The sequence below is a fragment of the Corylus avellana genome, chromosome ca11 (genome assembly GCF_901000735.1).
Source record: "Corylus avellana chromosome ca11, CavTom2PMs-1.0".
Lineage (NCBI taxonomy): Eukaryota > Viridiplantae > Streptophyta > Magnoliopsida > Fagales > Betulaceae > Corylus > Corylus avellana.
In genome coordinates, this window is record NC_081551.1 from 18,064,631 (window position 1) to 18,079,741 (window position 15,111).

At 36.1% G+C, this 15,111-nt stretch overlaps 1 protein-coding gene across 3 annotated transcripts; it reads left to right on the forward strand.

Annotated features, from left to right (window-relative positions):
- Nucleotides 1-5,639: 5,639 nt before the first annotated feature.
- LOC132165501 (uncharacterized) lies at nt 5,640-12,997 on the forward strand. Of its 3 annotated transcripts, none has more exons than XR_009438501.1 (7): nt 5,640-5,934; nt 6,176-6,343; nt 9,383-9,629; nt 11,047-11,229; nt 11,683-11,951; nt 12,259-12,675; nt 12,916-12,997. XR_009438501.1 is itself a non-coding variant. In XM_059576096.1 (6 exons), exons 1-6 carry the CDS (start codon nt 5,671-5,673, stop codon nt 12,610-12,612), a joined length of 1,485 nt encoding a protein of 494 aa, XP_059432079.1. In that variant the 5' UTR covers nt 5,640-5,670; the 3' UTR covers nt 12,613-12,997. The 3 variants fall into 3 exon arrangements, 1 of the variants encoding a protein (XP_059432079.1); XR_009438502.1 differs by having other exon boundaries at nt 12,259-12,666; XM_059576096.1 differs by having other exon boundaries at nt 12,259-12,997.
- Nucleotides 12,998-15,111: the final 2,114 nt, after the last annotated feature.

Genomic DNA, 15,111 nt, shown 5'->3' on the forward strand with positions numbered 1-15,111 from the left:
TGATTTGCACCTAAAATGAACCATCTTAAATGGAAGTGTTCTGTCGTGGCTCATTAATAATAATATTAACGTTTCTTTTGGAAATATTTTAGTAAGCTCAAAATAAAATGCATTATTAGGAAAGATAACATTTATTTATCTTCTTCAGCTTTTCTAGGTATTTCTTCCGGGCAGAGGCGGCCGCGCAAGCGCAAAAGTCGCAACCATGCTATCCTCCCTCCCATAATGGAATGGGAAGGGAGCTTTTAATGATATTAATTGTAATACCAAAGTTACCTTTACTTGCATAAAAGAATATGTGTTTTTATAAATATCATTTTTTTTTTTTTTTGGAAATGAATAAATATCATTTTTGGATCTTAATCTGAATAGCAAATTTTGATATACATTAAATTAATCTCACTTTAAAATTCAATGATAATCTTTATAAAATCTTCAAAAACTACATGCTCGAAATAATGTAACTTGTTAAAAAAAAAAAAAAAATCATTTTTGCCTCTGCTATCGTAACCACAGTGAATCAACGTGGTATAAAATTTTGAATGTTTTGTATTAAAAAGTGAAAAAATTTTGTTTTGTAGTTTTATTTTATTTTATTTGAATAATAATAAAAAATAAAATTTTGATGTTAATTAATTTATTTATTTTTTAAAAAAAGCGTAAACAGTATCGAGGGGAGGAAAATGGAATTAGAATCTTAATTTAAACTGGAGAATATTCAGTTAGTTATAGTGAATGAATATTTTTATCCCCTTAAAAAATAAAAAAATAAAAATATTTTTCAAATATAGTGAAAAATATCCTATTGCCGGAAAAGGGTTTGCTAAACCTATACATTGTCATTCCTATTAATTGCAAGTTAATGCAAAAGGCCCAGCATTGAAGAGTGCACCATGCTGTCCCTGCCTTTCCATCATCGACAACGAAAGACAAGGAAATCTATCTCCTCCAACTTCACCTCCACCTTCAACTGCAAGCTTATTAACTACCCATGTGCTTTAGCTTCAAAGTTTCCACAAAGACTGTTCAAAGTCTACCAATATTCAGCCTTCCCCTAATTTCTAACTCAGCTACTTCCTTTTCCTTTTCCTTTTAATCAGAACACCAAAAAAGAAATGGACTCATCAACAAGAAAATACAACTAAATCGTAAGGGTAGCATAAACTGGTATTTAAAGCAAAAAAGAAACACGAACTTCGAAAATTCTCTCGACTCTTTCCAAATTTTCGCTTAAAAACAATAACCGCTACCCTTAAAAAGCTGAAGCGAAGGGAGCCGGTTGAGGCAAAAGGTTGGGATTTTGCCTAACATTCCCGGGAAATGATACGTCGTAGTGGCTTGGGATTTTTTACAATTTCTTTAAAATTTTAGATTCTCAAGTTATGCAGTTTTGACTATTTGTAAACATTAAAACGCTTGAAAAATTTCACCTATTAAAAATGTGGTATATTATAATTGAAAATTGAGTATATTTTCGTCAAGTTCTTAGTGCCCGTTTGAGAGTGCGATTTTAAAAATTAAGTTTTCGACATCGTTGCTTTTTAAAATCGCATAAGTGTTTGATAAAATATGTTAAGAAGTACTTTTTTTTTTATCAATTGAATGTTTGAATAACATTAGCATATAATTATGATTTCATGGCCAAATAGATAAATATTGCGCCAAATATTGTTTTAAGCGAAATAGTGATTTTGGTTTAAATTCGCGCATTTTCAAATAAGTACCCTATAATCAGCTTGTAAAAATCGCGAATTTTTTCACGATTTTAAAATCACAATTCCAAACAATCCAAAATTGTGATTTGGTTTAAAAACACAGATTATTTTTTTAAAAATGCACTCATAAACCGACCCTTACTCTCTATGTTGTAAAAAAGCTTTAGGTAAAAAAAATGTCTTTTGATTTTATGAATAAGAATCGTCTCTATAAAAGTGAAAATAAAGCATTTTAAAAATAAAATTATTTGTGGTTATCTCAATTAACACAACACATTTTTAATATGTATAATTTTTCAAACTTTTCATTCTTAAAAACGACATAAATTAAGTAACCTAAGAATCTAAAATTTTAAAGAAATTATAAAAAAATTCTAATTCTGTAGTACACTTTCAAGGGTGGCGATAATGGGTTGGTGAGGTTCATTTAATTTCACATGGACTTTCGTGGTCATTATCATACTACAAATTTAATAGCCAACATAATTAGGCAACTGAATTTATTATTGAATCATTGAAATAACTATATCTGTTTTGGAGACCAGGATAATAATAATTATTAAAAACAAAAAAACTGTGTTTTGGAAGCATCTTTCAAGTAGTGATCATGATGATATTGGGCTAGGCTAGGTTTGTCCTATATAGCATTATAGCTATCAAATCAATTTCTAGTGGCCCCAAAAAAAAAAAAAAATGCTAAAGGCCCAACTTTTTTGCCCAACAAAAGTTCAACTTTTACCTTTTATTTTTTTTAAAAAAAAACCAAAATGAAAAATGGAAAAAATGTCTGAAGCAACCCTATCTATTTTTTGTCTTTCTTTTATTTGGTATTTTTTAAAAAATGAAAAATAGTATTTTTTTCATAATAATGTCATTTTTTTAAACATTTTTTTTCATTTTTTATTTTATTTTATTTTTAAAAAATAAATAAGGCAAAAGTTGGACTTTTGTTGGGCAAAAAAGTTGGGTCCCTATCATTCCTCAAAAAAAAATCTCAAAGTCTCGATAAAAAATAGGACCCCATTTTTCCGACAGGGATTGGATACTGTTTATTTTATGTATTTAAAGATGATATATCTAATTTGCAAATTCGAGAAAAATAAGGCATTAATATTGTGACAAATTTATTTAAATCCTAACCGATGCTTAAATTTTTAAATTTTTTATTTTATTATAATAAAAAAAACATGGATATTTTTTTAAATTTTTGACAAGATTTAATAGAAAATCATAACGGAAGTGAGATATTGCAAAAAATTGAAAGTTCGATACTTTAAATTGAGAGTTTTTTAACATTATGAGAGTAATGTCAAAAACCCGTGGAAGTTGATAAGAACTTTGTAAAGGTTTTTTTATGTGCAATTGATGAATCTCAATTTTTATATACTTTCATCCAGCAATTAAGTTATATAATATATATTGTCAAGTAGGTACAAAACTGTTATTGAGCAAGTGTGTCGAATATGTTAGAAAAACAAAACTTATTAAACGAGATAAAAACATGTCTTTTCATGACAAACAATGACATAATTAACAAGTTTGATCTTGCTATACACAAACCGATGATTAATTCATATGCAGGTACAAATAATCCAGCCAAAGTAATAGGCTGCCTAACTTATGAGTTATGAGCATAAAAAGGTGGTTGAACAGCAGCAAAAGTCGACGGAGAGAGACATCACCTGAAAAACGGATAACACAAAGATCAGAGTTCATAGGCCATTTGGGACAGAACACTTTGATACGACGAAGAATTTTATAATTAAATGGAAAATGAAAAAAGAAAGGGAAGAAAGAAAATTATGCGGTTCGGTATTAGACATGGTCGTAGGGTAAAGCTCTATAAGCCACATTGTGGTCATATTGCTTGAAATGATTGTGTACAACAGTACAAGAGACTACAAGAGACTCTATTTATAGAGGTTACAAATTATTTGTATTTGTTCAAATCCAATCTAATCCTAATCAAATTCTTTTATTTAAGGTAATTAAATTATCATCAAATCAAGTTTAAGGTAATTCAATCATCATTTATAATAATAATATTTTGGGAAAAATTCACTTTACCCTCCTGAAGTTTCATGAGTTTTTCAATTTGAACCCCAATATTTAAAAATTTGCAATGTGCCCCCTTAATGTTTAAAAAATTTTCAATTCAAATCCTCCGTTACTAATTTTCGTCTAATTGGACGGAAATCATCCCACGTGCGTTTCAGGTGAGATTTTGATGCCTTCTATTCCAATTTTGCCCTCATTAAAACCTATGAAATTACGTAATTACTCCCATTAAAACCTATGAAATTGAGAGTAATTACGTAATTTCATAAGTTTTAATGAGGGCAAAATTGGAATAGAGGGCATTAAAATCCCATGTGAGACGCATGTGGGATGATTTTCGTCCAATTAGATGGAAATTAGTAACAGAGAGTCTAAAATAAAATTTTTTGAAACATTAGTAGGGTACATTGCCAATTTTTAAACATTGTAGTTCAAATTGAAAAACTCCTAAAACTTCAGGAAGATAAAGTGAATTTAACCCTAATAATTTTTATCATTATCATATACTCTAACATCCACCAATTTGATATCCTCCGCACATAGAAACTAAAAGAAAAAGATACCACTGTATTTATAAAAACATGCAGTTGTTTACAATTCATTCAAACTTCTCAATAGTGAGAATTATGATGGATATTTTTTTGTTCATTTTCCTTTCCATGACAGCCATGCAAGTTGCACGTGCATGGCCATGGCCATGGCAATGGCAAGCCTTTGTGCCACAATGAGTGCATATGTGCTCAAAGATGTCTGTTTGTTTGGCAATGTTAAGTGCGGGGATTTGGCTTTAGGTGATAACAAAAAAAAAAAAAAAAAAAAATTTATAAGAAAAGAAACAAGACATTTAGTCATTTAGATATGTGATATTGTGCCATTGGGCAAAGAAAGACATCGAGCAATTCCGAGGTCTATGCTACGTGGCAATGATAATTGTTCCCTTCATAATTCCTTAAGGGCCAACATGCAAGAAGCAAAGAGAAAGGCAGAGTGACTGATAGGAAAATAGTGGTGCAATTTGAGCTGTCATGCACTACACACCAAAAAAAAAAAAAAAAAAAAACCCATTTAATGACGTTTGAGAGAAAAAAAAAAAAAAAACTAAAATACGTTATTTTACTGTTTAAGAGACCCTAGATAGTGTCACTTGAACAATAACACTTCAAACGACACTATTCACGCTCCAAAATGTGTCGTTTGAACAAGACACCATTTTAGCGTCGTTTGTACAGTAAAACAACGTTATATTTAAATCAAGACCTTATGTTTATAGTCATTTACTAATTGTTACTATTCAAACGTCACTAAATAAATAGTGATTTTTTTTGAGTATTAAGAGTCATTATTCACGTGCCACTATTTTTTTGTTAGTGTATATGGCTGTGAGGATTTGTGCTTTATGCATTATAAATTAGGGGTAGCAATTCTTGCTCGCTTGATGGGTTTGAATTGTGTCAAGACAATGTATACTCAATTCGACCCATTTAATTAAATGGGCTAGACCCCTTAACCAAAACTTGCTAATTTTGTGTTGGGTTTATGCTGGATTCATAGTTTGTGTCAAAAATGTTAATATCAAGACAAATATAAAGCTATATAAGTTAATTCTAGTTGGACCTTTTTAATTAAACGGGATAAAATTTTCAACCCTAACTCGTTAATTTTGTGTTGGATTTGTACCGAGTTTATAGATTGTGTCTAAAATAAAGCCCGCTCAAACTCATTGAGTCATTCCTCTGTTCAGCCCAGCCCAAAAATAACATAAACAACAAATAAAAACAACCGTCACTTCTCATAGTGAGGCCCAAACCGAAAGTATAAAGATAGCGTGATATCGATTCTCACTCCTATTTGAATTTTGCAGTGACAGACCCTAACACGCACATACAGAGGCGCTAAAATGGAAGAGAGCTCCACGGATTCGGAATCGATGATGATAGAAACCCTAGGGAGCAGAGGATGGTGTTTCGGGGAAATCGAGCTGGTGAAGGCCATCATTATGATCCACTCCGCTTTGGCCGATGACCCGTCTATGGTGGTGGATGCGGTGGAGTCGGAGCTCCTCAACACGGATCTTAAATCCATCGGCGCCAAGTCCTTACCCGACCCGGCCCTTCTCCGCAATCGCAAGTCCTCCCACATTCTCGGTCCCAAAGTCCTTCAGGCAACGCCACTTCCTCTCTCTTATCTGTTTTTAAATTTTCTTTAGGCTCTGTTTGGTTGCGATAAAATGCGGGAAAATAATGGCAGAAGAACAATTCACGAATTTTTTTGCTATAAAATCAGTTTTCACGTGTAATTTGTATCTCCACTTTCCTTCGTTTTCTCAGCAAACAAACGGGACCTTAGTAGAAGTTGCGATCTTTGAGAATTGGATTCAGATGCTTTTGTTTTGTTTTTAGCAGATATCTTCAGTGAGAGACATAACGAAAAGCAGCATCGAAGGGCTCTCGCAAAGTTCCAGTAATCGGCGACTCCTAAAACTAGGGCTCACAGATGGGCACACTGAGATAACTGCTATAGAGTATGTTCATATCCCTTCGATTCCAGACGGCGTCGTTCCTGGAACTAAGGTAGTCTCAGTTTTCTTCGTTCTCTATTTACTTATCTGTTTCAATTGTTTTGCTATGAGATTGCTAGGTAGATCGAATTGTGTTTATTTGGTTAGCTGCTCTCTCACAGAAACAAATATAGGTGGCCCGCTTATTTATAGATTATTAGTAATTATGGAATATGAAAGCAAGTGACAATAATAAACTGCCCAGTGACTTTAGAGTTTATGAATTAGTAGAGGGCCTGATAAATATATTGGTAATGGTGGTAGATAGAGTGATAAGAATAGTTGATATATGTAGACTGTAGTGATCATTGATTTGGGACTCCTTGGCGGAGTAAGGTTCTCACAGGCACCCTAACCTGAACTAGAGTAAGTTCTGAAGGAAAAAGATAAAGCGGAAGTTTGGTCAAAATTTGGCTTTAAATATTGGGCCAGGTGACAATTTTCATAGTTGAAACCAGGTTGGCTTAATATTTAAATGGCTGATTAAGAAATTTGGTTAGGATTGGGCTTAAAAATGTAATTGACAATTGTTTGGGAGAGAAAGAGTTGGGGAACTAAGCTTGGGCACGTGGGAGAGAGTTGGCTCAGACTTATGAAATTTCCAATTACACAAAGTTTCTGAAGCTGTTCTTGAGATTCGTTCCCTATAGATGGAGGTGAGGTGAATAGAAGAAAACAAGAACTTTGTTTACTCTGATGGCTCATACTTATGACCTACCTACCCAAATTTGAACCCAACTTGTTACCACTTAAACCAAGTTCCAAGGATTTCTCTTCTCGCTGCAAAAGTAGTGCTTGAAATTTGAGATCCATTGATCGCATTGACTGCAATTTTGAATGCCAAGGTATATCTTTTTAATCAGAGGTTGAATCGAGCTCAGCTTGGCCCTGCCTCCTTCTCTCCCAGGCTTCTTGGAGCTAGACCAAAACTCGTCCGCATCTCCTGTCCAAGTGAGGATTTCTCTTCTCACTGCAAAAGTAGTGCTTGAAAAAATTTGAGATGGCATCCACTTGGTTTAAGTTTTTTTCTATTCACCTCACCTCCATCTGTAGGAATGAATCTCAAGAACAGCCTCATAAATTTTGTGTAATTGAAAATTTCATAAGTCTGAGCCAACTCCCTCCTCCAAACTACCCTGGCAAACACTCAAGTGAAAAAAAGGTGCTGGAGGGAATCAATATAAGATTTGCATAAGGGCAAAGGAGGTCATTTGAGGGGATGGGGAGGAGAGAGGAGATTCTAGTTTTAGTGGGGATGATGTTCCAGTCTATTTTCCAGAGAATTAAGTTTTAAGCCTGTCTGGGAGGTTGAGCTTCCAAATAGTACTCCAACAGAAGCTGGGAAGAGGGAAGGAAGGAGAAGGGTAGTTGGATGAGAGCTGGAGGTAGGCTGATTTGGTGGTAAAGTCCCAGAGAGAGGGTCCAGATGAAGGGCTTGGTGGAGTTGGCAAGGATGCAGATCTTTAGAATTGCATACGTACGGGTAAGCCCTCTGCACTTCCAGGCTAGTATCTTCATGGAACACTGGGAGGCATGGCGTTGCCTGCCTCCTCTGTCTTGAGGTTACCTGAGGGAAGAGAAAGAATTGCTGCTACCATCCACTAGAATTGTTTGATTGATGCTCCTATGTTGTCTGGCTGCCTTAAAAATCTTCCTAGTGTGGTGCAGGGAAGAAACTGAAGGAGGGAAGCTCCTAACACTGCTATCTGGTTCAGAAGATTGGGCGGATCAAAGACCTTGCATCTGCGAGATGTGGGCAGGGAGGTCATCTCTTATGAGAGAGAGAGAGAGAGAGAGAGAGAAGAAATAGGAGGGGTAGACCCATAAAAGCCGGATGAGGGGTTTCAAGGAGCATTTAAACCAACATGACTTCCCGCGGAAGTTAACATGGATTTTTGTCCTACAAAGCGTGGGTTTCTGAATGGCGGCTGTGATGGTTCTTGGGAGAGAGGAGGTGTGCGACACATGGCATGAGGGAGACTGCAGGATGAAGAAATTTGGTGAGATGATGGGGCGCGGACTGCATGAGAAGCATGAGTGACATCAGCTGGGTTGGTGGAATCCATGTGGCTTTAGCTGGAACAATCTGGCTTTGGGACTCGAAAGGCATGAGTTGCAACTAGATTGACTCATCACCATGAACACAAGCGGTTTGAGCTTCAGCAGGGAGATTTGTAGGGACTTCTTCTGGTTCTCTAGGGTCATATTCAAAATCTTTGATGATGAGGGAGGTTCTCAGGCTTGAGAAGGACATGGCCTTCAGGAAGAAGCCATAGCGCTCAAGAGTCCGGTAATTGAGGAAGGATAAGAATTTTCCTATGTCCTATGAGTCCACATAGGATACAGTAGTCAGCCAAGCTTTCGTATTTGAACTGTACCCTAATAGGGGGCTTTCCTGCACGAGAGAAATGAAACCCATGAACAAGAGACTCCCGAATATCCAACTCAACTCTGATACGGAGATGACGGCGGTAGATAAGACTGGATACTTCACAGTTTTCTACTTCTAGGAGGTTCCCTAGGTCTTTTCCAATGCTAACAACATCTTTTGGTGTCAAGTTATGCAAGGGGAGACGATGCACTTGAACCCAGAGAGGGCATAATTATAGGTCTACTTTCATCAATGGTGAGGGAGGGGGACCACTACTTCAGGACAAGAAAGGAACCATGGATGTTCCAGGGAGCTTGTTGGAGGATGTGATCAAGATAAATACTTTTAGTGAGGGTAAAGAGATATTTGTTAGGCTTGAGTTCTTCTATAGAGAGGGGGGCTGCAAAAAGCCAAGCTTTTGTGAGAGTGGCATGGGCCATTTGGGGGTTTAGAGGTATGTGGGCTAGCTCCAGCAAGAGAGCGCGGTTTAAGGCTTGATGTTTAATTCAAAGAATGATGTCCCTAATTTTAATTGTATGGTTAAACATCTCCTTTTGTATGACTAGGGCTTATGTAATCAAGAAACATTCTTTCAATTGTCCTTGACAAAAGCTGCATTTTCTTGTATATATTTATGGTTATTGTTAATCTATTGACTTTTGGTTACAATTCGGTTGGCAGGTCCGTTTGGAAGATAAAGCTGTAATACGTAGTGGAATAGTATGTTTAAATCCTAAAGTGCTAACCTTATTAGGAGGACTTGTTCAGCCACTCTATGAAGAGTGGCAGATGAACCAAAAATATTCAGGTCTTTCCCGCTCGCCTTTGAGGTTATCACAGGAAAGTGATACAGGAGGTCCTCCCCCATTTGAGAAGTTGCAAATTGAGGCATCCTCACATCGGATTGCTCAGCGAGGGAGACATTCTGGTCAGTTTTTAAAGCATTTTTATAGATTTTTCATGGGGATTCCATTGCCTCTCCATACCATTAGGTGGTTTTGAATTTGTGTGTTTTAAGAGTTTCTTCCAGTACATTGAGGGTTGCTCCAGAAATATAGAATAGGGTTTGATCCTATTCATGGGGATTCCATTCCAAAAATTTTATTTTCCGATGGATTTATGTCTTGCATTATGGAAATTTTTTGATGTAGTGAGTAATAGATCTTTCTATTCAAGAATTCTTGTTTAAGCAGTTAAAAAAATGACGTGTGTGTGTGTGTATGGGGTCACTGAAGAATTGAACCAGCCGCTCTCTAGTCATCTCTTTACCAATATGCTATGACAATACTTAAAAAAGTAAAATGGTTCTTAGAATTTATTTATTTGCTTAGCTTTTGTAAAAATTTAATATTAATTCCAAGAAAAGTATCTCTACAGAACTCATGGTTATACACAAGTTTTTTTATTAGCTAGAACATAAAATGTGACATATTTTGAGAATGGGATCTCTTAGATCAATCACAAAAATGAGTTGGCATGTGATGGAATTTTAGTGCAGTGGTATTTTGTGGGCTGGTTCATGATATTTTGTTTGGTGATTTGTACAACAATGCAGTCAAATACACAACAAACTCAACTCAAATAAGCCTCAGTTCCATCCTTTTATGTTGCTTTTATTGGTCAAGGTTGTGAATGAAGTAGAAGCTAAAGAAAGAGTATTTGGTGGATGTTACCCACCCACCACCATCCTTCTCCCCCACCCCCACAAAAAAAATCTCTCCAAAATGTGAAAAGAATGCGTACATATATAAAAGTGTGTGTGTCTGTCTATATATATAGTAAAACCTAAAAATTTGGCCCAAAATCTTGAAAGCAAAATATGGGCATTTTTTAAAACCTAAAGTTTGATCCTAAAAAGATTCCTAAATCCAAAAGGTGTCTTTTTCTAAAATATTAAATGTTTAGTTTTCCTCTATCCTCTATTTCTCTCTTCTCCACGATCATGCTTCAAAGGGAAATGCTGTGATCTCAGTTAGAGAAAATAAATATCTACAATTCATCATCTTTCACTGTCATGGATGCCCGCAATGTATCCTTAGGTCAATGAATGGATTGATAATATTTTTGTATTTTGAATTATACATCTACTGGGTTGTGAAATACTTCATTTGCATCTTGAATTGGGTTTATAAATATTTTTTTGCTCTACTATATATAGCAAAATATAAGCATGTTAAAAAAATCATCATACTATTAGTCCCCTCCTCCTGTCCCCCTCTTTCAAAGATAAACGTCTGGCTCTGACACTGTACAAGGTGGATTATTATTGTTAACTTGTTATGATGCACTCTTTAAAACCATGTTTACAAGTCTATGAAGTCATGACAGAAGGTGATGATTTGCAGATTATGCTGCGTCTACTTCCAAGAACGGTGTGCTTAATGCTCTTGGTGGAAATACTAGCATTAGGCCTACTGTGCAGCAAAACCTTGATAAAGCATCTGACATGGATAATAATCCAAAAACAGCTTCCATCACAGAGAAGACTGAAGAAAAGGCAAGCTGCTCCGAAATGAGACCAAAAGAAGGTGGAATTTCATTTTGATTGTAACTTCATTTTGGTACTCTTTAAGTATTATCTCATTTAGAATTAGTTTGCTTTGTTTTTCATTAGCGGCATGAGCCGCATGAGGGGTGGCATGAGTTTGCATGCTTGGAATTTGTGTTTAGTTAGAAAGATGAAAAGGGACAGTGGGACAGGTGTGTTTTATGACTCAGATATCAATACCGGAGGAGAGGAAACCAAATTTCCCATTATCTTGGTTTACATATATGGACTGGTCATCATTCAGTATGAACTCATTAACTGACTACATAATAAAATAGAAAGTAAAACTGAAATAGTGTCTTGAAATTTTGATTGAACGTATCATAAATAAACCAATAGATACATCTTCAACTTAGAATAAGAAGAGATATCTTTTAGTGGGTTTACAATTTTGTATGTCATACTAATGTGAATATTTGTGCCTTTTTAACAGTAGTGGAATCTGTCCCTGTTCAAAATCAAGCATCTGCGCAGAAACTCCTCCAGAAAATGAGTAACCCAAACCAGGATGATAGACATTCTAGAGGCCGAAAACATAGGGGGAAGGGAAGAGAAGAAGAGCCAGTTGTTTTCACTCTGAATGAATGGGAAAACAGAAAAGCTGGCACAAAGCCTCTTGTTCAGGATGGGCTTCCGGATATTACTCGTGATGAGGATCTTGCGTGGCAGCTTCAAAACCAATTTGATTTGGAAGATTCTCATGTCAGAATCTGTGTCCTTTAGTTTTATTTCTGCTGTTGCCTAGTAATAGATGGTAGTCGTTTTTATAGATACGTGAGAAATGCTAGATATTATAATTTGATTCAACATTCATTCAAGAAGGTTGACGTGACACTCCCAAGTAGCCTTTGGATTAATCATTTTAGAAAAAAAAAATCCAATTGTTGATTTGGAGTGCCAAGTCAACATTGTTAGATAATTCTAGGATAAAAATATAATAGTTTTGTGTTTTCATTTTGGCTTCGAGTTTGCTTCCTACATCTGACATCATTATTTCCAACCTTTTCAGGCACAAAGGGGTCCTCCCAACGCAGTTTATTTCCAACCTGCTCAGGCACAAAGAGGTCCTCCCAACTCAGTTTATTTTCAACCTGTTCAGGCACAGAGGGGTCCTCCCAACGCAGTTTATTTCCAACCTGCTCAGGCACAAAGGGGTCCTCCCAACTCAGTTTATTACCAACCTGTTCAGGCACAAAGGGGTCCTCCCAACGCAGGGGCAGATGACTTGAGAATGAGTATGTTTAATTATGCAAGAGACGATGAGAGGTATCGTGATACAGAACAAGGAGGCAGAGGGAGAGGAAGGGGAAGGGGAAGGGGAAGAAAGGGTCAGGGGAGGGGTAGAGGGAGAGGATGGGGTTGATTTGGTTGGCTTTTTGACCTTCCTCCCTATTGTTTACTTCCCCATATCATCTTGGTGTGTAAAGTAAGTTTTGTGTTATAAATGCGTATTTGTTCGAGGAGTAATGCTATTTAGTAAATTGTTGTACGACTACCATACAACTAGATGACATACATAGTAGTGAAAATCAACCTTTAATTTTAATTTTTCCAAGTGTTGATCCTTTTTTTTAAGTGTTGATGAAATTGTTGATTTTCACCATAGCATTATCAGGTTGTATGGTAGTTGTGTAGCAGTCTACTAAATATTATTATTTTTATTCAGGTATCATAATGGAGTTCCAAACATGCAAATTGTGAGATTTTCTCTGCTTTGGCTGCCCTTATATTTCACCTTGAAGAATCAGGTAGGAATTTGATATTTTGTACTTTTATTCAAATTTAGATTAGTCATGCATAAATTATTGCCGTTTCCCAAATCTTGAAATCAAAGAGGAAAAGTATTTGTGTGGGGAATTCCGATAGAACAAACGTTTCTGTCAAATTAGGAAATTTTTTCTACCCAGTTTGTTAAATTGACATGTGTTCAAAACACATTTGATTTAAAAATGCATGTGAAATCACGTGTTCTATTAAAAATGTATGTGAGAAATATATGCATTTCAGACACATGATAGTTTAATAAATTAGATTAGAATAAATTATTTCAATCTAATTTGAAAATAAATGAGAGGTAAAAACTGTCCATTTATATATAGAAAGTTGTTATGCCGAGATGGATTGGGGATAGCGTCTGAAAATGTTGGGGAAGATGAAAGAGGATGGCTTTTGGAAAGGTTGGGGAAGGAAGAGTAATGGGGGAGGGTGAGAACCCTTTTTTTAATTTTATTTTTCAATGATAATAATTAGTTCGAAAAGATTAAGTTCAGATGATCCTATCACTTGCTCCTAATAATTATCAATAGGGCTGGGCACGTGTCGGGTCGGGTCGGGTATTGTGTTTTTTTTTTTTTTTTTCCACCCGACCCGCACTTTGCGGGTTTGGATTTTCAAGATCCGCGCGGGTTGGGTATTTGAGGTGCGGGTTTAATAGCTGCGGGTTTGCGGGTTGGGGCGGGTTTCTTGGGTAAAAATGCCAACAACGAGCAAAACCAGACTTCCAAGACATTTTTCAAGCAACATTCGATCCAAGAAACCAAAAAGAAAGAAAAGAAAAAAATATAAGCAATTCTTTCTTCATATATTTTCTAGTAATACCCAGAAAAGGAAATCATTTGAGAATATTTTTTTCTTTCCTTTCATTTCATCTTTCCCAAGAACCAAACAGAAAAGAGAGAGAGAGAACCCTTCTGATATGAGATCGAGAGGCGAGAGTGAGAGATCGAGAGGCGAGACTCGAGAGTGATGGGTCCGATGGGAGATCGAGAGGTGCAGTCGTGCGATGCTGGGAGTGAGATGGGTTCGACCGTCTGATGGGAGATCGAGAGGTGCGGTGACTGCAATCGATTGTTGTGCGGTGCGGGGACGCTGGGGAGTGAGAATCGTGAGATGGGTCCGACGGGAGAGAGGTGCGGCTGACGGCTGTGTTGACTGCTGAGGACTTGAGGGCTAGGTGAATCGTGAAAGGGAGAAAGGCTGAATGTGAATGGGTTATGGGTCTCTTAAGTGTCTAGGGTTTTCTACTTTTCTTTTGATGTTTTAGGGGCGGGGCGGGGCGGGTACCCGCATAAGAAATATTAGTAAACCCGAAACCCGCCCCGCCCCGCATGGGTTGGATATTCTCAACTTGAACCAGTGAAAATACACACTGAACCCACACGGGGCGGGGCGGTTTGGGTCGGGTCTTCGGGTTGGGCGAGTTTTTGCCCAGCCCTAATTATCAATAATACAAGTTGATAATAGGTGATAAAAACATGCATCATGTTATGTAAGCCAATAAAATATTACATAGGAAAGAGTAAAAGAAGTCAGAAATTCCATGTGGGTTTTCTTAAAATAAGAAAGAACCACTATAATAATAATTTGTTCTTTTTAGTTATTTTTGTTAGGGGTTAATGGATGAATATGATGGAAATGGGTCAATTGAATTAAATTAAAAGTAAATTGAGAGTTTTTAAAATTAAGAAGAGTCTTCTTAAAATACGTAATTGTTCAAGGGTTTAAAATAAAATTTTTTCGTACTTTTATTATTGGAATTATGATAAACAAAATTTTATTTATATATATGCTAAAAGATATCATCAGTTAATAACTTCATTTATTTTTTAACAAATAGTTAATGTAAATAATAAAAGTATGATTGAAAAAGTTTGATGCATGAAACACATGCAACAGAATAAAAGCTGCTGCATCTCGAGTAGAATAAAGCATGTAGCGGTCAGACTGTCAGTGCCAATCAATTCGTATTCGGTTCTTGGGCGGCCGATATGAACGTCAAAAGGCGAATAAGAGAATTTGAAATAATGGCAGGCCATTATCCGAATAAGCCAAGTAGCACCGAATGGATCAGGATCCACGGCAA

Bases quoted from the DNA above. Each gene is read 5' to 3' on its own strand.
- LOC132165501 (XM_059576096.1), top strand. From the start codon at position 5,671: ATGGAAGAGAGCTCCACGGATTCGGAATCGATGATGATAGAAACCCTA. The intron at 9,630-11,046 runs GTCAGTTTTTAA...GATGATTTGCAG, and splicing joins TCAGCGAGGGAGACATTCTG to ATTATGCTGCGTCTACTTCC. The intron at 11,952-12,258 runs GTCAGAATCTGT...CAACCTTTTCAG, and splicing joins TTGATTTGGAAGATTCTCAT to GCACAAAGGGGTCCTCCCAA.